The following is a 24,418-nucleotide window of genomic DNA, read 5'->3' on the forward strand; positions in this document are numbered from 1 at the left end:
CAAGAGCACCTGGTATAGGACGGAGTTCAGATCATGCGATCTGAGGGCCTTTTTGTACCATCAAGAATTTGGGATTTTGCAGGGTTTTTCTCTGGCCACCATCAGTCCCTTTCCTGTCCTTTCCTATTTAGTCAGTGGGAGCCTCACCTTTTGCTAATCCTGTCATCTATCTGTGTATTGTGTTTTTCCTATATCACTGCAGTCTTTGAATGTGGGGGGCTTGCTATTTTTGTCTATTTTCTGAGGCAGAGAGTTATTCATCTTTCCTTCCTTTAGGATAGTTAGTTCTCCGGCTGGGTTCGCGGTGCACAGAATGTTAGTTCACCCCTCGGCTACTTCTAGTGTTGATGGTTAGTGAGGGGATGGCGGCCAGATTAGTTGCCAATGTTCTTGTCACTTTTTACCAGTGATTTGTGGTGGTCTTCCATGGTTCCGGATCATAACACCACTGTCTGACTGTAGGTGGCAGGTGTCTCTCAGCTGAACTACCATAATCCAGCTACAACCTATAGGAAGACACAACACCCTTTTAATGCCCCTCCTGTCTGCTGACCAATGCAGAGATAGTTCTGAACTTCTGTTTCCTGTTCCATCCTGTTCTGTTTTGTGATTTTGTGTGCTGACTACTGCTTGTTTCCTGACTAGGTTTTATGGCTGCTGTGTATGTACCTCGTTGCCCAATCCGGATTTGCCCTCTGCTTGTTTTCTGTTTACGTCCATGCCTGCCGATTATGTGCCTTTTTCACAATTCCTGGTTTGACTCTGCCTGACTACTACTCTCCCGGACTGCAGCCTTCCACAGGTAGTGATTACCTTGGGCCCTGTGCTAAATCCCTGTATAGAGGTTAAAGGGTTTCAGGGTTTTAGGGGTCTTGCTTGGTGAGTGGCTTCTCTCTAACCAATCCTTTACAGCCCGTCTGAGTCTGTAGAACCAGGCAGGCATTACACTGTGCCTCCTGCAGAAGCCCATCTAGACCGGGATGGTGGCTTAAAAATTGCTGGACAACCAGATTCAACACGTGAGCCATACAAGGCAAGTGTGTCACATTGCCCCAGCAAAGGGCTGCATCCAGGTTTGCAGCATTGTCGCACACGGCCTTCCCTGGCTGCAAATTGAGTGGAGACAACCATGAATGAAACTCGGTCTCCAGAGCTAACCGTTCACAAATTCTCAGCTGTGTGACTCACATTTCCCATATATTTAAAAGTAAAGACCGCCTGATGCCGTTGAGCTCTGCTGCCAGCATAGTAAGGAGGTGTGCGGGATTCCTTGTGCGCAGTTACAATGGCCTTACCAGACAGGATTTGGGCGGAGGTGGAGGACCGAGACGAGGTTGAGGAGGCAGAAGCAGTTGAGGAACTTCTACATACAGAGGATTGACGCACAACACATGGGGACGGCAAGACTTGTACTGCAGACCCTTCTCCATCTCTCACCATAGTTACCCAGTTCTAGTCAGCGACATGTAATGCCCCTGTCCATGCTTAGTGGTCCAAGTTTCTGTGGTTAAATGCACCCTGTCACACACAGAGTTTCTCAAGGAAGCGGTGATGTTGTGTGCGACATGCTGGTGTAGCGCAGGCACACCTTTCTTGGAGAAGTAGTGGCGACTGGGCATCTGTTACTGGGGCACTGCAATGGACATAAGGTCTTGAAAATCCTCTGTGTCCACCAGGAGGAAAGGCAGCATTTCTGTAGCCAACAACTTGTAGATGCTGAAAGTCAACCTCTTAGGCATGTCATGCCATTCTAAAATGATGTAAAACACAGCAAGGGGACTCCAACAAGAGTCTCCATGTTTTCCAAAAATTTGGCCACAGACACCACTTAAGTGGCATCAATTGTCCCACAGTTGCAAACTTAAAATGTTGATTTGTATGAAGCAAAATCAAAAAATCCACAAGGCTTTAGTAGAGATGAGCGATGTTCGAGGTTCGCCAATTTCATGTTCGAGTGATTTTGGGGGGTGTTCGAGTCGTTCGACGAACTTGAACGATTTGCTAAAGTTTGGCAGTTTGAGTTACGTTCGAGAACAGTTCGAGCACCAAAAGCGTGGCTTTTCACAGTAAGTATGTGCACACGATGCAATCTGCATGCGTCCTACGTCCCCAGCACAATCTCTCTCTCTTTCCTACTCATCGATCACGTGCGCCTCGCTGACCAGCTGTCACAAAGCTCCACCATCTTTTCCTCTTTTGAAAATGGCTGCCGCTTCATTATTCAATCAGTTATTCTGTGCTTTCCCCGCCCACCGGCGCCCATGATTGGTTGCAGTCAGACACGTCCCCACGCTTAGTGACAGCTGCCTCACTGCAACCAATCACAGCCGCCGGTGGGCGGGTCTATATCGTGCAGTAAAATAAATAAATAAATAATAATTAAAAAAAAAAATGCGATTCCCCCCATATTTGATACCAGCCAGGATAAAGCCACACGGCTGGAGGCTGGGTTTGTCAGGATGGGGAGCTCCACATTATGGGGAGCCCACCACCCTAACAATATCAGCAGGCAGCCGCCCGCAATTGCCGCATCCATTAGATGTGACAGCCCGGGACTCTACCCAGCTCATCCCGAATTGCCCTGGTGTGGTTGCAATCGGGGTAATAATGAGTTAATCATGACAGGAGTCTCCTCAAGATACCTTCCATGATTAAACTGGAAGTAAAAGTAAAGAAACACACACAACGAAAAATCCTTTAATGGAATAAAAGACAAAAAACACCCTCTTTCACCATTTTATTAAAATCCCCAAATACCCCTCCAGGTCTGAAATAATCCACATGACACTGTCAGCTCTGCTACATGAAGATGCAGGGAGCCCCGTAGAACACGAGTGCTGTGTATCACCTCCACATAGCAATGAAGTGAATTGCGCTGTCACCAGAGACTTCAGCCTGCAATGCAGACATCAAGATTACCAAATCTGCCCATGATTCTCATTAGAGCTAGTGGCTGAATGGTTAGAGCTCTCGCCTAAGATGCATTAGTTCATGAGTTCAAGTCCCGCCCGTCACGGTAAAAAATTTAATTTATTTTTAATATTCAATTATAATTATTATTTATTTATAATTATAATTTAATTATCACTGAGGGGAGGATGATGGGGGTTGTAGTGCCTGCGTGTGTGCGGTGATGAGTGCGGTACTGCCGGTGTTTGCCCGTCCATCCCCCCAATCATCCATCCGTCCGCCCGCCCATCCATCCATCCGCCCACCCATCCATCCACCCATCAGCCCGCCCGCCCATATATTCATCCATCCGCTCGCTCATCCATCCATCTGCCCATCCATCCATCCGTCCATCCATCCATCCTTGCAGCTGAACAATCTGCTTCTAGATTATCTACTGCAATATAGAGCTAAAGATTACCAAATCTGCCTATGCTACTCAGAGCCTGTGGTCAATGGATAGAACACTCGCCCAAGAAGCATGAGTTCAAGTCCCGGCTATCCCAGGAAAATAATTTATTTTTATTTTATTTTAAATTATAATTATTATTTATTTATAATTATAATTTAATTTAATTATGCACTAACGGGAGGAGCCGGACATTAGTTGTGAGCCGCGGGACACACCTCTAAAATTGGAGCAGTTCACAGAATGAGGCTGCATTGCTCTCTTCTCTCTCTCTTCTCTCTCTCTTTCTCTCTCTCCCTCTCTTTCTCTCACTCTCTCTCGCTCTCTTTTTCTGTCTCTCTCTTCAGTCTCTCTTTTTCTCTTTTTCCCTCTCTCTCTCCTCTCTTCTCTCTCTCTCTTCTCTCTCCTCTCTCTCTTTTCTCTTTCTCTCTTTCTCCCTCTATCTTTTTCTCTCTCTCTCTCTCTATTTCTCTCTCTCTCCTTCGCTCTCCGCTCTCTTTTTCTCTCTCTCTCTTTTTCTCATTCTTTTTCTCTTTTTCCCTCTCTCTCTTTCTCTCTCTCTCCCTTCCTCTCTCTCTCTTCTCTTTCCTCTCTCGTCTCTCTCCTCTCTCCTCTCTCTCTTTCCTCTATCTTCTCTCTTTCTTCTTTCTCTATCTCTCTCAGACCTGGCGATGATCAGCTGATGCGGTCACCTGATGGAATCAGCTGACACTAAGTCGAGCGGTGAGGCCGGCTTTTTACCGCCCGGCCGGCTAAACTGTCAGCTGATGCTGTCGGACAGGAGTCTGCACTGAAGTGTGTAGTTTTTTTTTGTTTTTTTTTGCACTGATGCATCGGCTGATTGTATAAAAGCCGTTTATACAATCAGCTGCTGTGTCATGTGATTCAGGCCCTGGAACCTGACACATCATCTGATCGCTTTGAATTCCAGGAAACCGATCAGATGATATTGGATCCAGATTGGATGGAGCAGGACCCTTGACCCAGGATTACTGCGGAGGGGGTTCTTTTTTTCAATAAAGATGGAGTCATTAATTGTGTTGTGTTTTATTTCTAATAAAAATAATTTTCTGTGTGTTGTTTTTTTTTTTTATCTGTACTAGAAATTTATGATGGCCATGTCTAACATTGGTGTGACACCATGCATTTCGGCTTAGGGCCAGTTGATAATATACAGCTAGCCCTAACCCCATTATTACCCAGCGAGCCACCCATCACCAGGGCAGCTGGAAGAGTTGGATACAGAGCTAGAAGATGGCGCTTCTATGAAGTCGCCATTTTCTGGGGCGGCTGCGGACTGCAATTCGCAGCAGGGGTGCCCAGAATGCAGAATGCTTGGGCACCCTGAGCTGCGGATTTCAATCCCCAGCAGCCTAGTTGTACCTGGCGAAGCCCACGTCATTTTTTTTTAAAATATTTCATGAAATAATTAAAAAAAAGGCTTCCCTATACTTTTGGTTCCCAGCCGGGTACAAATAGGCAGCGGGGGGCAGCCCGTAGCTGCCTGCTGTACCTGGCTAGCATACAAAAACATGGCGAAGCCCACGTAATTTTTTGGGGGGGCAAAAACCTCCTGCATACAGTCCTGGATGGAGTATGCTAAGCCTTGTAGTTCTGCAGCTGCTGTCTGCTGTCTGTTTGTATGGAGAAGAGCAGACAGCAGCTGCAGAACTACAAGGCTCAGCATGCTCCATTCACTAGTGTATGCAGGAGAGCAGACACCAGCTGTAGAACTACAAGGCTCAGCATACTCCATACTCCATCCAAGACTTTATGCAGGAGTTTTTTGCCCCCCCAAAAATTTCACGTGGGCTTCGCCATATTTTTGTATGCTAGCCAGGTACAGCAGGCAGGTACGGCTTCCCCCAACACCCAGCTTCCTATTTGTACCCGGCTGGGAAGTAGAAAAATAGGGAAGCCTTTTTTTTAATTATTTCATGAATTTCATGAAATAATTAAAAAATAAAATCGACATGGGCTTCACCCCATTTTTGTGTCTAGCCAGGTACAACTAGGCAGCTGGGGATTGGAATCCGCAGCACAGGTTAGCCCGAGGTTTCTGGGCCCCACTTCTGCGAATTGCAGTCCGCAGCTGCCCCAGAAAATGGCGCTTTCATAGAAGCGCCATCATCTGGCACTGTATCCAACTCTTCCAGCAGCCCTGAAGCCGGGTGGCTTGCTGGGTAATAATGAGTTAATACTAGCTTTGTTTTACTAGCTAGTATTAAGCCAGAGATTCTTAATGTCAGGCACGTTTGACCCGGCCATTAAGAATCTCCAATAAAGGGTTAAAAAAAAATACACCACACAGAGAAAAAATACTTTAATAGAAATAAATACACAGACACACTTAGAGACTCCATGTTTATTAGTCCCTCTAATCCCTCCACGATCCATGGTCTTCTGTCTTCTTTCTCCTTCAACCCATTCAGTTCTGCTACATTAGGCAGCACTGCATGGGAGGAAGATGCTGCTGCTCTCCCGTGCAGTCTACTCACTCAGTGAGTGAGCAGAAGCTGCGTGCTGTAAGCGGTCACGTCACCGCTGACAGGCGGGTTGCTATAGCAACAGTGATCTCTGTTATTCACCGGCTGTGACAGCTAGTCCCTGCATGTGGGCTGACTTTGTAAAGAGCGTTGACCTGCATTGACGGGGAAGCCGACTATGTGCCAGAGCATTTCGCCGGTACACGGAGATTCTGGATCGATCACCGCGTACCGGAGAGATGCACTGACAGGACCTAGCATGACATCTAGCCATGTGACCAGTCTGTAGCTAATGAGATAATAGACACGTGACTGGTCACATGCTATTTTGACGTCACGATACGTCCTATCATCACTACTGGTTGCTGTAAAAACATTAAAATTAATACATCTAGTTATCAAACATTTTATAGTAGGACATATTATATATGTTCACAGTTCTGTTTATGTTGGAGGGCATAGCTTATCGATAAAGTTCTTATGAGGAATAAATATTAAGATATCCATATTGAATATACATAAGTGCTGACATAGTATGGTATATTTATCCATCTGGAAGCTTCTAGAGATTACACCATGTGACATGCATCCAGCAGTAATTTCCCTATATGGTTTGGACAGTTGTCATATAACATGACACGAGGGAGGGGGTTGTTCACTCCTGCACGTCGCCAACTGACCCAGAATCCTTCCAGCCTGCAAGATAAACACATGCTGTCAAGCCTACAGTATATCACCTCTGCCTTACCATTCAGGATCCAAGGAGAGATGGATGAAGATTTTCTATTGATCAGTATGGACTAATTGAACTCTTTTACGTAAGCTAATGCAGTATATTTTTTTTCCTTTCTGTAACTGAACTGCAACTTTATAATTAGCCAACCATTTTTATCAGATATAAAATACATTTATTTTTTTTATATATTCTGAAGTCCATTATTCATGCGTCTTATCGCGTATTTGAAGAAAAATATATTTAAGAGTATATTTTTAACAGTTACCGGGAGGATGCAGCGATTATCGGAAGGAAAAGCGGCGGGAGACAGAGTGCAGGACGCGTCGAGGGGACCTGTAAGTGTTTTGGCAATGTTTTTTAACTGTATGTGTACATGTATAATGTGTTTTTAGGTGTTTGTGTTTGCCTCCCACTGTTGTCAATGGGGTTCAAGGGGTTCGTCGAACGGGGTCTCCGTTCGATGAACTGAACCGAACCCGAACGCCAGGAGGGTGGCTCATCTCTAGCCTTTAGTCTCCCCAGGATGACACAGGTGTAGAAAAGTCCTTTCGGATCCATGACTTGTTCATCTTGATGAACGTTAGTCTGTCCACATTGTCACTGGACAGACGCGTGCACTTATCTGTCAGCACACACCCAGCAGCACTGATGACACGTTCCAAGAGAACGCTGGCTGCGGGACACGACAAGATCCCCCAAGGCGTAAGTTGGGAGTACAAGCCATTTTCCAAGCCTTCAGATTGGAAGCCCAAAATGAGCAAGGCTCCAGTTGCACAGTCATGACATCGATGTTCACTTGCAGATACTTCTATATCTGTGTCTTCTCCTCCTTTTTTCTCATCCAGCTCTTTTCTTTCAGCATGAATATATGTACTTGTCACTTTTCCATGTGTTTGTGTTGTCTTCTGAGATGTTTGTCACCTTTTGGACACGAAAGAAGGTGTTTTCTATGTGTTTGTATGTGTTTGTGTTTGCCTGCCATTGTTTTCAATGGGGTTCGACGGTGTTTGAAAATGTTCGACAAACGTTCGTCAAACGTTCGACGAACACACCCGCCGTTCGAGGAACCGAACCAAACTCGAACACTTGGGTGGTGGCTCATCACTAATCTTCACGACACACGACGCACTGGGTGCGACTTGGATCATGTGAGGTAAATCCCCGTGGGCAGTCTATGGCGATCCGCACACATGTCAGCTGATTTCAACAGCTGACGTGTGCCTGCTAGACGCGAGTGGAATCACATTCCTCCTGCGCCTATTAACCCCTTACATCTCACTGCCAAAATTTGCCAGGAAGATGTATCAGCATGCAGCCATAAGGATAACTTACCCGCCCCTATCGGAAGTCATGTGACGTGACCTGTAGCTAACATGAGTCACATGCTCTGCCGGCAGTGAGAGTAAATCAGCTTTTCTCCAGATCTCAGGTGTATAGCTGTAACCTGGAGAAACGTAAGAGTGATCCGACTGCTGATTGTTATAGTCCCCTAAGGGACCTAGTAACATAAAAAAGTTAAAAAAAAAAAAGTTTTAAAAATTTTAAAAAATAAAAAACCTTAAAAGTTCAAATCACACCCTTTCGCCCCATTGAAAGATAAAGGGTTAAAAAAAAAATAAAAACATTTACACATATTTGGTATCGTCGCGTTCAGAAATGCCCAATCTATCAAAAAATAAAATTAATTAATCTGATCAGTAAACGGCGGTGCGGCAAAAAAATTACAAACGCTAAAATTACGGTTTTTGTTTGCCACAAATTTTGCGCAAAATGCAATAGCAGGCGATAAAAATGTAGCATCTGCGCAAAAATGTTACCGTTAAAAATATCAGCTGAAGATACATGTTTGATGTCTATAAACTCGCACCAACCTCAGCATGGGCATACCCAGCGAGGGGCAGGGGGGGGCAGCTCCCCCCCCTAGAATCAGGGGCACAGTGTAGTGGACCACTGTATCTGCAGCCTCCGCCGCGCTCTTCAGCAGTGTGTGCATTCCCAACACATTGGCTGCAGCAGGAGAAGGAGGCAGCGCTGTGCCGGCTCTGCTGTGTGCTGTGTCCCGGCATGCACACACTGCTGAGGAGCGCAGCAGAGCCGGAGCCGATGCCGGTGACCGCAGCTTCCTCTTTCCTTTTCAAATGTATTTGTGTCTTTCAGATGTAAAAACATTTGAACAGCGCGCCGGGACTGGGCCCCGCCCCTGACGTGCAGCAACGCGATGAGATCAGCACCTTGCTGACGTCATCACAATGCTACAGGCACCACACAGGGGACATTAGGAAGCAGTAAGCGGTCCATGGAGGAGCCGAAGAGACAGATTAAATTAATGGAGATGAGTGAGGAGGGGCTGAGGACACATAACGGGGAACATTTGTGAAGGAACAGCTTTGTGACAGGCAGAGGGGGAGCACTGTATTCCGAGGGAGGGGGGAAACAGGAGTGTGTAGTGATGGGGCAGTGTAATTTGTGTCTGTAGGGGGTGATAGGGGTTGCATTGTATTGTGTATGGGGGGTGCATTGTATTGTGTGTGTGTAGCGGGTGATGGGTGGGTGCATTGTGTGTCTATGTGTGTGTGTGTGTGTGTGTGTGTAGGGGGTGAATTGTATTGTGTGTGTGTGTGTGTGTGTAGGGGGTGATGGGTGGGTGCATTGTGTGTGTGTGGGGGGGGTTGATGGAGGGTGCATTGTGTGTGTGTGTGTGTGTGTGTGTGTGTAGGGGGTGACTGGTGGTGGCATTGTGGGTGTGTGTGTGTTTGTGAAGGGAGTAATAGGGGTGCATTGTGTTTGTGTGTGTTTGTAGGGGGTGATAGGGGGTACATTGTGTGTGTGTGTGTGTGTGTGTAGGGGGTGATGGGTGGGTGCATTGTGTGTGTGTCTGTGTGTGTGTGTGTGTGTTTGTGTATGGAGTAATGGGGGTGCATTGTATTTGTGTGTAGGGGGTGATGGGTGGGTGCATTTTATTGTGTGTGTGTAGGGAGTAATGGTGGTGCATTGTATTTGTGTGTGTGTGTAGGGGGTGATGGGGTACATTGTATTGTGTGTGTAAGGAGAGGATAATGGGGGGTGCATTGTATTGTGTGCGTGTGTGTGTATAGTGTGTGTATGTGTGTGTATAGTGTGTGTGTGTGTGTGTGTGTGTGTGAAGGAGTGATGGGGAGGTCATTGTATTGTGTATGTGGGGGGAGGGGTAAAGGAGCGTGCATTGTATTGTGTGTGTGTGTGTGTGTGTGTGTGAGGGTAATGGGGGTGCATTGCATTGTGTGTGTGTGTGTGTCATTAATCAAGCTATAATTAAATTTAATTCTCTTAAAATGTTCATTTCATTCACCTTTTCCGTTCTAATATTTTACAACTTGAATGACCATGGCTTGCCCCCCCTAGTTTTGATCCTGGGTACGCCCAGGGACCTCAGGCATCATAGCAACACATACAGTTAGGTCCAGAAATATTTGGACAGTGACACAAGTTTTGTTATTTTAGCTGTTTACAAAAACATGTTCAGAAATACAATTCTATATATAATATGGGCTGAAAGTGCACACTCCCAGCTGCAATATGAGAGTTTTCACATCCAAATCGGAGAAAGGGTTTAGGAATCATAGCTCTGTAATGCATAGCCTCCTCTTTTTCAAGGGACCAAAAGTAATTGGACAAGGGACTCTAAGGGCTGCAATTAACTCTGAAGGCGTCTCCCTCGTTAACCTGTAATCAATGAAGTAGTTAAAAGGTCTGGGGTTGATTACAGGTGTGTGGTTTTGCATTTGGAAGCTGTTGCTGTGACCAGACAACATGCGGTCTAAGGAACTCTCAATTGAGGTGAAGCAGAACATCCTGAGGCTGAAAAAAAAAGAAAAAATCCATCAGAGAGATAGCAGACATGCTTGGAGTAGCAAAATCAACAGTCGGGTACATTCTGAGAAAAAAGGAATTGACTGGTGAGCTTGGGAACTCAAAAAGGCCTGGGCGTCCACGGATGACAACAGTGGTGGATGATCGCCGCATACTTTCTTTGGTGAAGAAGAACCCGTTAAACAACATCAACTGAAGTCCAGAACACTCTCAGTGAAGTAGGTGTATCTGTCTCTAAGTCAACAGTAAAGAGAAGACTCCATGAAAGTAAATACAAAGGTTTCACATCTAGATGCAAACCATTCATCAATTCCAAAAATAGACAGGCCAGAGTTAAATTTGCTGAAAAACACCTCATGAAGCCAGCTCAGTTCTGGAAAAGTATTCTATGGACAGATGAGACAAAGATCAACCTGTACCAGAATGATGGGAAGAAAAAAGTGTGGAGAAGAAAGGGAACGGCACATGATCCAAGGCACACCACATCCTCTGTAAAACATGGTGGAGGCAACGTGATGGCATGGGCATGCATGGCTTTCAATGGCACTGGGTCACTTGTGTTTATTGATGACATAACAGCAGACAAGAGTAGCCGGATGAATTCTGAAGTGTACCGGGATATACTTTCAGCCCAGATTCAGCCAAATGCCGCAAAGTTGATCGGACGGCGCTTCATAGTACAGATGGACAATGACCCCAAGCATACAGCCAAAGCTACCCAGGAGTTCATGAGTGCAAAAAAGTGGAACATTCTGCAATGGCCAAGTCAATCACCAGATCTTAACCCAATTGAGCATGCATTTCACTTGCTCAAATCCAGACTTAAGACGGAAAGACCCACAAACAAGCAAGACCTGAAGGCTGCGGCTGTAAAGGCCTGGAAAAGCATTAAAAAGGAGGAAACCCAGCGTTTGGTGATGTCCATGGGTTCCAGACTTAAGGCAGTGATTGCCTCCAAAGGATTCGCAACAAAATATTGAAAATAAAAATATTTTGTTTGGGTTTGGTTTATTTGTCCAATTACTTTTGACCTCCTAAAATGTGGAGTGTTTGTAAAGAAATGTGACAATTCCTACAATTTCTATCAGATATTTTTGTTCAAACCTTCAAATTAAACGTTACAATCTGCACTTGAATTCTGTTGTAGAGGTTTCATTTCAAATCCAATGTGGTGGCATGCAGAGCCCAACTCGCCAAAATTGTGTCACTGGCCAAATATTTCTAGACCTAACTAAGTTTTACCATATAGTGAGCATAGTAAATAAAATGTCCCAAAAACTATTGTGATCGCACTTTTTTACAGTTTTTCAACACTTTAATTTTTTTTATGTTTTTCAGTACACTACGGTATATTGTCAAACCTGTGGCTTCTTTTAAAAGTCGGGCTAGTCCTGCAAAATATAAGTTCTTATATAGGAAGATTGACGGAAAAATAAAAAAGTTACGGCTGTCGGAAAAAGGAGAGGAAAAAAAATGGAAAACACCCAGGTGTGAAGGGGTTAAAAAAAAAGAAAAAAATGGTGCCATGTGTCAAGAGGCTTCTCACGTTCCCCGCCTCCTTCACTGATGTTACACATCCCACATCAGACAGCCCCACAATGCTTTTCAAAAGCAGATTGTCTCTCCAGTAAAGGAGACAAACTCTAGCACAGCGCCACCTATTGGAAGTAGCGATCCTAAAAGTCACAAGTGGATTTTCGACAATCCTTTGCAATATGACTCAGGATATATAAGCCAGATCAGAATCCCAATTTGCAGACACGGTGTTTCGGGGTGCTTGCCCCTCGTCAGTGCAAAGTATGGGGGTGTCTGATCTGGCTCATGAGAAAGCTATGTGGGGACCACGGGGGAACACTATTCTCCTTAAGGAGACTTTGCAAGCCAGTCTGGCTGCCAGGTAAGGGGACTTATAGCTGCAATGCCCCTAAAATTCCACGGGGGAACACTATTCTCCTTAAGGAGACTTTGCAAGCCAGTCTGGCTGCCAGGTAAGGGGACTTATAGCTGCAATGCCCCTCTGGGAAATATTCAAATTGTCTCTCCAGTAAAGGAGACAAACTCTAGCACAGCGCCACCTATTGGAAGTAGCGATCCTAAAAGTCACAAGTGGATTTTCGACAATCCTTTGCAATATGACTCAGGATATATAAGCCAGATCAGAATCCCAATTTGCAGACACGGTGTTTCGGGGTGCTTGCCCCTCGTCAGTGCAAAGTATGGGGGTGTCTGATCTGGCTCATGAGAAAGCTATGTGTCGTTTTCAAAAGCAGAAAATGCTATTACAAAAGCATTTTTGGAAACACAAATGAACAAGCTGAGGCTAATACCGAATTTAAATTTGTGAGCCTTTATCAAACAGGTTCATTCATCTCTAGTCAGAATCTCTTATCTATCATTACAAGTGATACCAATGTAGTACAGAAGATTGTAGTGATCTCCGGGAAGAAAGATGATCAGTCCATGTATGATGGGAGGAATATATTGGGTCTGACTTCTTACATGTATATAAAATATATATGAGAGTAATGTATGTGTGATACTACACGGTTTCCATTCTTATTTTCCACAAAATGTTAATGAGTTATGGGAGTGTAGAATGAGATTCATTTGTCTGGAAGAACAAATAGACGTCTCATACAAGCAGTGATTTAGCTTTCATTAACTCATACAAAGTTAAAAAAATGTTCATTTTTTTCCTGTCTTGAACTGTTTTTGTGACTTTTGGCACCAAAAGTCACAAATAGTGTGCCAAAATTACTAATGCATTCATAAACATGGCAGAGTGGGGTCAGCTGATGGCCTCTGTCACTGTCATGACACCTGTAAATGATTGCAGAGCTTTGGCCTTCACATCAGATCAACATTTCTTAAAAATCGCTCTGAACAGCAGAAACGATCAAACAGTGCCCTGAGGGAATGATAAAATAAATAAAAAACTTATAATAATAATAATAATACACATACAAGTATTTAGTATCGCAGAATTCAGAAATGACCGATCTATTAAAATAAAAAAATAATTAATGAGACTGGTACATGGCGTGGTGAGAAAAGAAAAATTAAAACCAGCTAGAGTTACGTTTTTTGGTCCTCACAACATTGCATTAAAATGCAATAAAAGGTGATGAAAACATCACATCTGCACAAACATTGCATCATTAAAAGCAGCAGCTGATGATGCAAAAAAATACAGTCCCTGACAGAAGTTCTGTCACTTATCCATGTTATGTAAATAAAAGCTTATAATCTGACTTTAAATTCGTCCATTGGTTTTATAAATTACTTTTTTGAAAGCTGAAATCCTCCCAAATTTGGTTTAGGTTATGAAAATAAAGTTGCTCCAAAGCTGAAATATTGATCATTTAATGAACACAGAAAGGTCAGATTTTGTCAAGACAAAAGTTTTGTCACCCACAGAAAATAATGTGAAATTCAAACAAATAATTAACTTCTAATACAAAGATATGTTGCATAACATTGGTGAATGACGTTGTGGTGATATTAGAGACATATTTAATATTTTGTGTGACTTCCATGAGCTTGATGGACCACATCCATGCGGTTCAACAATGATTCATACAATTTATTGATGAAGTCATCAGGAATAGCAAAGAATGCATTATTACATGCCTCCCAGAGGTCATCTAGTATCTTTAGTTTTGTCTTCCAAGCTTCCTCTTTCACCCTACCCCAAACATGCTCAATGCTGTTCATGTTTGGTGACTGGACTGGCCAGTCCTTGAGCACCTTGATCTTCTTTGACAGGAGGAACTTTGTTGTAGAGATGGATGTATGAGATGGAGCACCATCCTGCTGCAGAATTGGACCCCTTTTATGATTGTGAATGTAAGTGGTAGCTAATACTTCTTGATATTTTAGGCTATTGATATTGCCTTCCACCTTGCAAATGTTTCGCACACCCCCATACTAAATGGAACCCCAAACCATGATCTTTCCACCACAAAACTTAACTGTTTTCTGGATCCATAAAGGCTCCAGTAGGTGTCCTGCAGTATCTGCAGCGGCTGTGGTGTAATTCAATGAAGATTCATCAGAGAAATCCACCTTCTGCCACTTTTCCAGTGTCCATCTGTTTGGCAGGTTGTGGGACTTTTAATTGCCTTTTGTTTAGTGCTGACTTCTGGGCACTGATTCGACCATGGAGGCCATTTCCAGATAGAATCCTATAAACTGTTCTAGTTAACACAGGGACTTGAGGAGACCAGGCCTGTTGGAGCTCTGCTGCAGTGGAAGAGGGGCTGGCTTTTGATTTTCTATTCAACAAACATTCCTCCTGAGCAGTTGTCTTGCGGAATCTGCCGGAACTGGGCTTGTCAAAAACATCTCCAGTCTCTTCAAATCTTTTTTAATTCTTTGTACTTGACGCTGAGACACATTAAAGGTGCCAGCCACCTCTGCAGTGGATCTGGTCTTCAGCCTCTTGATAATCAAGGCTTTGGTCGCAGGGTAAATTTTTGTTGTCAGAGGTAAAGTTGCAGTTCAAGTGAAGGTCTAGCAGGCTGGGTTTCTATTTATAAACAACCAATAATTAACCAATCATTTAGTGAGCACAGGTGAGGATGTAAACTAGGATTCTATGACAAGGAGACAAAACTTTTGTCTTGCCAAAATCTGACCTTTATGTGTTCATTAAATGATCAATATTTCAGCTTTGCAGCAACTTTATTTCATAACATGAACCAAATTTGGAGGGTTTCAGCTTTCAAAAGAGTAATTTATGAAACCAATGCATGAATTTAAAGTCAGGTTATAAGCTTTTATTTACATAATATGGATAAGCGACAGAACTTCTGTCAAGGAGTGTAGGCTGTAACTGAGCTCCAGATCCAGAAAAATGAGAACGCTATGGGGCTCAGAAAATGGCGACAAAAGCATAATTTAGTTATTTATTTTTTATTTTTCTTTTTACAAATTCTGAATATTTTGGTATCAATGAGCTTATACTAACCTGGGGAATCATAATGCCGGGTTACTTTTCCAAATACTGAACATGGTAAATAAATAAAATTACACCCTTTTTTTTGGCAACTTCACTACACTTGCAATTTTTTTTTCTGTTTTTAAATTAAATATGTGTCAGAATGAATAGTATCAATCAAAAGTACAACATGTACCACGAAAAGCATGCCCTCATATGGCTACATTGGCGGAAAACTAAAAAAGTTATGGCTCTTGGAAGAAGGGGAGGAAAAAACAAAAATGAAAAACGGAAAATTGCCGGATGGTGGCGGGGTTAACTGCTGACTGTAATCCACATCGCAGATTAGATTAGGATGTGGTCTGAGTCTTAAGGCTGCTTTACACGGTACGACCGTTTGTGCAATTTCACGATCGATCGTACCCGCCCCCGTCCTTTTTGCGTCACGGGCAAATCGCTGCCCGTGGCGCACAAAGTCGGTAACCCCCGTCACACATACTTACCTCCTGTCCGACCTCGCTGTGGGCGGCGAACGTCCACTTCCTGGAGTGGGAGGGACGTTCGGCGTCACAGCGACGTCACACGGCCGCCGGCCAATAGAAGCGGAGGGGAGGAGATGATCGGGATGTAAACATCCCGCCCACCTCCTTCCTTCCACATAGCCGGCGAGAGCCGCGGGTCGCAGGTAAGCGATGTTCATCGTTCCCAGGGTGTCACACGGAGCGGCGTGTGCTACCCCGGGAACGATGAACAACTAAATTAAACGATATTATGGAACCTAGCGAGCAGTACACGACTCACGATTTGTGAGCGATACTGCGTCGCTAGGAGGTGTCACACAGGCCGGCATCGCAAGCGATGCTGAATGTGCGTCACAAAAACCGTGACCCCGACGAACTATCGCACGATAGAGCTTCTGGTGTAAAGCAGCCTTTACAGATCAAAACATGGATTCATGTTTAATATGGTTGTGTATATTGATCAATTATATTTTTTGACAGAAAAAATATTGCAAGTCTGGCTCCTCCTTTATTCCAACTTTTTTTTTTTATAAAATCTTCAAAAACGGAGACATACAAATATATGAGATACCAGGTTTAGTTGGTCCAATTTTGCATTTCAAGAGAATTCTCTTAGTCATAACCAATTAAAACCTCTGAGTCAGTACGGTGCCTGTTTAATAATGGGCAACACATGGAGATCAATGGTTGTGTGACTGCAGCCCAACCCCAATCCGAGGCCAAACCATTAGAAAAGGCAGGTACCAGCTTTAGGATTATTTTACCTTATTGTTTGTTTGGGAATATCTCCCTGATAGGTCTCAGTGGAGGTGGGAGCCCTTGTCTTTTCAGTCGCTGCCTATGCACAACATAGCAGTCAAGAAGTGTTTGTCATCTGCTGCTGTGCTCTGCATAGGCAGCAAGTGAGATAACAAAGCTCACTTCATCCTATTGAAAGGTTTGTAATCTCAGCCGCTGCCTATGTAGTCTAGAATGCTGTGCTCTGCATAGGAACTTGTGGCATCAAGCAAGATGTCCAACACATAGAAGGGTGATATTTGTTCAGAGATCATGGGTCTCAGTAATGCTGACTGTATTGCTCTGACAATATATATAATGCAGAGCGAGGCTCATTTGTAGAAAGAAGACATACTGGGATCCAACACGGCTCATTCTACATGTCACCATTAGATCACTGAAACAGATTATTGGGTCTCATCTATCTATAGACAGAAGAGAAAGGTGTAGATTGTACACGGGTCACTTACCGAAGAATCGAGATAGGAATCCGGAAGATTCATCTGTAGAAAGAAGAAATGTTCAGATCATACAGAGATCACGATCTACAATCTAGATGGCATGATACCATCGTACAGCAGATGGATTTATGGATTTTCTGGACGGACGATTAGTCTATACCAGGGGTGGGATTCAGCCGGTTCTGTCCGGTTCTGGAGAACTGGTTGTTAAAATAGCAGCCGGTTCCCAGAACCGACAAGAAACAGCTTTGGCGATCAGGTTCCCTGTATTCACTTGTGTTAGTGTCTCTTTAAGACACTAGCACAAATGAATTCCCGCCTCTCCGCGCCACACTTCCTGGTTCAGTGGAGCCTGTCTGCTCCCTGACCCGGCGTGCAGCAACGCGATGATGCTGCAGAGGTCACGGCAGTGGGAGGAGGGAGATCATCCTGCCGTCTGTCAGCATCACCGTGCAGATAGCCGCGGAGGAGGATGGGAGACACAGGAGAGGCCGCCGCTGCAGGTAAGCGCTCAGTCAGCCAAAGATGCAGGGAGAGGGGCCGCATAAGAGGGGAGCGCTATATGGGGAGAGGGGCCACATAAGAGGAGAGCGCTATCTGGGGAGAGGAACCACATAAGAGGGGAGCGCTATATGGGGAGAGGGGCCACATAAGAGGGGAGCGCTATATGGGGAGAGGGGCCACATAAGAGGGGATTGCTATATGGGGAGAGGGCCACATAAGAGGAGAGCGCTATATGGGGAGAGGGGCCACAAAAGAGGAGAGCGCTATATGGGGAGAGGGGTCACATAAGAAGGGAGCGCTATATGGGGAGAGGGTCCACATAAGAGGAGAGCGCTGTATGGGGAGAGGGGCCACATAAGAGGGGAGCACCATATGGGGAGAGGGGCCGCATAAGAGGGGAGCGCTATATGGAAAGAGGGGCCGCATAAGAGGGGAGCTATATTTGGCTATATGGGGAGAGGTGCCCCATACAAGGGGAGCTATATGTGGCTATATGGGGAGAGGAGGCCATAAAAGGATAGTATTTGCATGGAGAAAGGGGCCATAATAGGATGGGATCTGCAGGGGGAAAGGGGCCATAATGGGATAGGATCTGCTGGGGGAAAGGGGCCATAATGGGATGGATCTGCAGTGGGAAAGGTGCCTTAATGGGATGCGATCTGCTGGGGGAAAGGGGCCAAAATGGGATGCGATCTGCTGGGGGAAAGGGGCCATAATGGGATGAGATCTGCAGGGGAAAGAGGCCAAAATGGGATGAGATCTGCAGGGGAAAGAAGCCATAATGGCATGGGATCTGCTGGGGAAAGGGGCTAGAATGGGATGGGATCTGCAGGGGAAAGAGGCCATAATGGCATGGGATCTGCAGGGGAAAGGGGCCATAATGGGGTGAGATCTGTAGGGGAAAGGGGCCAGGGGCCATAATGGGATGAGATCTGTAGGGGAAAAAAGCCACATGGGATGAGATCTGATGGGGAAGAACGTTCGTTCCAATTTTAGCAGGGCTCCTTTAGTAATAATTTTTAAAAACTGTAGAAAAACCATTTAATACAATATGACTGACAGTGACTGGAACAACTGGTGCTGGACAGGAGCGTGACGGTAGAGGAGGGGAAGAAGGGGAAAGAGATTATACCGTAAATTACTTGTATTTTTTGGTTGAGTAAAGTGCGAGAAAATGGGTGTGGCTAACAAAATGGGTGTGGTTACTGAATGGGTGTGGTTTTCAAATGGGCGGGGTTTACAGAGAACCTGTTGTTAAAAATTTGAATCCCACCCCTGGTCTATACATGATGGGGTTAAAAATGTACGCTCTTCTGACACCGCACCAGGCTGCACCGGATATTAGCGGATGTCGGGGGATACAATTATAGAAGACAATCACAGAAAGTGTAGGAAAACCAAGGGTTACTTTATACAAGTTAGAGTCATGGTCAAATAATAATCGTCTACTCCACATTGCAGAGGTTCTCCACCTTACCATCAGTGCTCTTACTTCTGGTCTTCTGAAGGGCCGATGTTCCGCTCGATGGTATGAGGAATGGGTTATCTTCGTATGTCTCTTCACTCCAGGGGGATGATGCGTTAAGTCCTTGGAGATCAAATCAGAAAAGACAGTTTACATTTGTGCATGGTGATAACAATACAGCAGTTATATGACCCCATTTCTTATACTCTGAAAGTAGAACAGGAAGGGGGATAAGAAATCCCTGCAACATTATACAGGCAGATTAATAGCTTAAGCAGATTAAAATGCATCTACTCCCTAGGCCAGCCTGCACCATGTCCAGTATATGAGATGGGCCAGTGTATAGTGCCTAAAGCCACTAGCCCAGCCTGCACCATGTCCAGTATATGAGATGTGCCAGTGCATAGTGCCTACAGCCCCTAGCTCAGCCTGCACCATGTCCAGTATATGAGATGTGCCAGTGCATAGTGCCTACAGCTCCTAGCCCAGCCTGCACCATGTCCAGTATATAAGATGTGCCAGTGCATAGTGTCTACAGTCCCTAGCCCAGCCTGCACCATGTCCAGTATATGAGATGTGCCAGTGCATAGTGCCTACAGCCCCTAGCCCAGCCTGCACCATGTCCAGTTTATTAGATGTACCTGTTATGATCTGGAACCATGGAAGACCACCATAAATCATTGGCAAAAGGTGACAAGAGCATTGGCAACTAATCTGGCCGCCATCCCCTTACTAACCATCAACACTAGAAGTAGCTGAGGGGGGAACTAACATCCTATGCACCGCGAACACAGCCGGAGAACTAGATATCCTAAAGGAAGGAAAGATGAATAACACTCTGCCTCAGAAAATAGATAAAGAATAGCAAGCCCCCCACATTCAAAGACTGCGGTGATATAGGAAAACACAATACACAGATAGATGTTAGGATTAGCAAAAGGTGAGGCCCCCACTGACTAAAATAGGAAAGGACCGGAAAGGGGCTGATGGTGGCCAGAGAAAAACCCTGCAAAACTCCAAATTCCTGATAGTACAAAAAGGCCCTCAGATCGCACGATCTGAACTCCGTCCTATACCAGGCGCTCTTGTCATACCAATGAACAGAAAACAAAAATCATTACAAATTCAAAAAGCCACAAACACATGGACTTATAGTAGCAATACTCCAAACATAACTGCAGGGAGTTTCCCAGCTAAGCAACTGAGAGGGAAGATCCCTGCATGCAAATAAACTGAAAATAACCACAGCAAATGACAAACTCAGATAAGAGTAAAAGAACCAAACAACAAATAAAGAGCAAAGCACTTATCTGGGGTAGATGGGGTGTAGAGCAGAATGAAGCAGGCTGGTGAACAAAGAACAACTGAAGTCCGGCATAGCCTGCTATCAGACCAGGATTTCAATAAGCAGAGAGTTAGCAATGGAAACGCTCATTGCTCAACACACCTGGTCTATGTCCAAACCAGTCCTGGCCACAAGAGGGAGCCTCACAGCAGCCAAAGCATAACTGACATTCACAACAGAACCTTCCCTTGAGCAGGGGTCACAGAACCCTCACCAACACCACCGAGTCGCTCGGGATGAGCATGATGGAAGGCGCGAATCAACCTGTCCGCATGAATGTCAGAAGCCACTACCCAAGAGTTATCCTCCTGCCCATATCCCTTCCATTTCACAAGGTACTGAAGCTGAAGCCTACTGCGACGGGAATCCAGAATTTTTTCAACCTCATACTTCAGATCCCCTTGTACCAAAACAGGGTCAGGAGCCACTGCTGCAGGAACTTTTGGCTCCACATGTTTCTTCAACAAGGACTTATGAAAGACATTGTGAATCTTAAATGACACAGGCAGAGTCAAACAGAAAGATACAGGGTTGATAACCTCCGAAATCCTATAAGGTCCAATAAATCTGGGCTTAAATTTAGGAGATGGAACTTTGATAGGAATATTTTTAGAGGACAACCACACCATGTCACCCACTTTAAACCGGGTCCAACAGTCTGACGCCGGTTGGCAAGCTTTTGGGCAGTTTCTTGGGACTGAAACAATTTATCCACTACCTGCCCCAAAATCTGCTGCATTCTGTTTACCACCGAATCCACCCCTGGACAGTCAGATGCCTCAAACTGCCCTGAGAGGAACCTGGGGTGATTTCCAAAATTGCAGAAAAAGGGGGACACCAATGTGGTAGAGCTAGCTCTATGTTAAGGGCAAATTCAGCCAAAGGTAAAAACGAAACCCAGTCATCCTGATCCGCAGAAACAAAACACCGTAAATAGGTCTCCAGGGTCTGGTTAGCCCTTTCAGTCTGACCGTTGGTCTGAGGATGAAACACCGAGGAGAAGGACAGCTGAACACTAGTGATGAGCGAGTACTAAAAAGCTCGGGTGCTCGAAGCTCGGGCCGAGCATCCCAAGATACTCGTGTACTCGGGCCGAGCAACGAGCCCAATGTTATCCTATGGGAGACCCGAGTATTTTTGTGAAATGACCCCCCGGCAGCATGGAGAAACCCTAAAAATGTCACAAAAGTCTCAGAAGAGTGCTCAAATGACATGGCAACAGCATGGGGAAGACCCCTTGAAGCATTTATCACTCAAAAGTCACAGCTGTGAACAATTTTGTCCGCGTTTCACGCCATTTTTACGGACTCACCAGAAAACCTTCCAAAATGACACCAAAATGATTTTTCATGGCAGAAATGTTAAGGGCACATACCCAATAGTGAGATAGAGCTGGTGTATGTTACTTTTTGAGATTAATACATGAAATATTTTACGTGAAAACATTGTGTGGCACTCTGATGTCCCTGAGAAGAGACGTACATGAAGGCCTCTTGAGTCTAATGTGCCCATTTTGAGGAAGTGAGTCTTTGTAGTATTTTCCTTTGCCAGGGCAGTCCAAAATTGTGAGGTTCACCAATGCCCCTGCATAGAGACGTGCATGAGGGCCTGTAAACCTGAAGTGCCCATTGTAAGGAAGTGGGTGTATTATAGTATAGCCCTTTGGCAGGGCAGCCAAAAATTGAGAGGCTCCACATTGTCCCTGGATAGAGACAAGCATGAGGGCCTGTAAACTTGAAGTGCCCATTGTAAGGAAGTGGGTCTATTGTAGTATAGCCCTTTGGCAGGGCAGCCAAAAATTGAGAGGCTCCACATTGTCCCTGGATAGAGATGTGCATGAGGGCCTGTAAATTTGAAGTGCCCATTGTAAGGAAGTGGGTGTATTATAGTATAGCCCTTTGGCAGGGCAGCCAAAAATTGGGAGGCTCCACGTTGTCCCTGGATAGAGACGTGCATGAGGGCCTGTAAACCTGAAGTGCCCATTGGAAGGAAGTGGGTCTATTGTAGTATAGCCCTTTGGCAGGGCAGCCAAAAATTGGGAGGCTCCACGTTGTCCCTGGATAGAGACGTGCATGAGGGCCTGTAAACCTGAAGTGCCCATTGGAAGGAAGTGGGTCTATTGTAGTATAGCCCTTAGGCAGGGCAGCCAAAAATTGGGAGGCTCCACGTTGTCCCTGGATAGAGACGTGCATGAGGGCCTGTAAACCTGAAGTGCCCATTGGAAGGAAGTGGGTCTATTGTAGTATAGCCCTTTGGCAGGGCAGCCAAAAATTGGGAGGCTCCACGTTGTCCCTGGATAGAGACGTGCATGAGGGCCTGTAAACCTGAAGTGCCCATTGTAAGGAAGTGGGTCTATTGTAGTATAGCCCTTAGGCAGGGCAGCCAAAAATTGGGAGGCTCCACGTTGTCCCTGGATAGAGACCTGTTAGGTTCTTAGTGCCTCCGTGCTTGCATTTAAAAACCGCACGTGTGTGCCTGTTGGTGGCAGCTTTCCGCTGCACTTGTGTGCATTTTGCAAAAACTTGGATATAACGCACAAGTCTAGTGAATACACATCAGCACAGCATTGCAAAATGCGCAAGGGCGTTGTCAACGAACAAGGAAGTGGACGTGATGGTGGTGCAGGCAGAGACCGAGGTCGTGTGCAAGCTCTAATTTCGCCACAACAAAGGGCCACATCTACTCGCTCGCACGTCCTGTCCCAAATTCTTGGGGACCGCAGCAGTACACCGCTCTTGAACCAAGACCAGTGTCAACAGGTTGTTAGTTGGATAGCGGATAATGCTTCCAGTCAAATTGGCACCACCACAAACACTCTGTCTTCCACACGGTCAAGTGTCAGTAGCCGTGATACTGCACCGCACATTTTGGAACCTGATCCTCCTTCCTACCACCAGGTCGAATACACGTCCACGGACATTACTGATCCCACACTTGGACACTCGGAAGAGCTGTTCGTTCACGTTTCCATTCACACATTCTGGCCTCTCGCCAGCTCCTGTTGAAGTGGGTCATGAGGAGATCGTATGTACAGATGCCCAAATATTTCAGCAGCCATTTTCTCACGAAGTTGGCAACGTGTCTCAACAAGGGGTGGACGATGATGAGACACAATTGTCAGGAAGTCAGGAGGAGCAGGGTGCGGAAGACGAAGACGACGTGGTGGCTGATCCAGTAACTGACCCAACCTGGCAGGAGGATATGCAGAGCGAGGACAGCAGTGCACAGGGGGAGGGAGGCGTAGCATCCCAACAGGCAGTAAGAAGCAGGGTGGTGGCCCCAGGCAGACGTCAGGCAACTGTTCCCCGGAACAACACGACACAAGGTGCCTGTACAAATGTTAGGTCTTCCCGAGTCTGGCAGTTTTTTAAGTTGGCTCCAGATGATTCTAAAAAGGCCATTTGCAACACCTGCCGTGCCAGCATCAGCAGGGGTACCAAAACTAGCAGCCTGACCACCACCAGAATCATCAGGCACATGTCAGCCAAGCACCCGACTTTGTGGGATGTACAACAGAGTCGAGGAGCAGTGCTTGCTGATGTCACTGCTACATCTTCGCTTGTTGTGCATGCGAGCCAATCCCCTGTCCATGCTGCCCGCGAACAAGCCTCCTCCGGCCCTGCACCTCTGCGTTGCCCACGCAGAAATAACACCATCATCAAGCACGTCCTTGTCTCAGCGCAGTGTTCAGTTATCCATTCAGCAAACCTTTGAACGCAGGCGCAAATACACTGACAACGCCCCACATGCCACACTTCTAAATGCTAACATTTCGCGACTGCTTGCGCTGGAAATGTTGCCTTTTAGGCTGGTTGAGACAGAAGCATTCCGCGACCTGATGGTGGCAGCTGTCCCACGTTACTCGGCCCCCAGCCGCCACTATTTCTCCCACTGTGCCGTCCCCGCATTGCATAACCACGTGTCACAAAACATCACACGTGCCCTGAACAACGCTGTTTCACCCAAAGTCCACCTAA

General features: G+C 45.6%; 1 protein-coding gene across 1 annotated transcript in view; it reads right to left on the minus strand.

The window, feature by feature from the left end:
- The window catches only part of LOC142302168 (uncharacterized), a 552,463-nt gene that overhangs the window by 341,369 nt on the left and 186,676 nt on the right, over positions 1-24,418 (minus strand). Inside the window, exons 12-13 of the mRNA XM_075343251.1 lie at positions 19,109-19,219; positions 17,137-17,169 (exon numbers count right to left, since the gene is read on the minus strand). Of these exons, the coding sequence (XP_075199366.1) occupies positions 17,137-17,169; positions 19,109-19,219 (144 nt within the window). The remainder of the gene's footprint in view (positions 1-17,136; positions 17,170-19,108; positions 19,220-24,418) is intronic.

Source organism: Anomaloglossus baeobatrachus, chromosome 4 (genome assembly GCF_048569485.1).
Source record: "Anomaloglossus baeobatrachus isolate aAnoBae1 chromosome 4, aAnoBae1.hap1, whole genome shotgun sequence".
Classification (NCBI taxonomy): Eukaryota; Metazoa; Chordata; class Amphibia; order Anura; family Aromobatidae; genus Anomaloglossus; species Anomaloglossus baeobatrachus.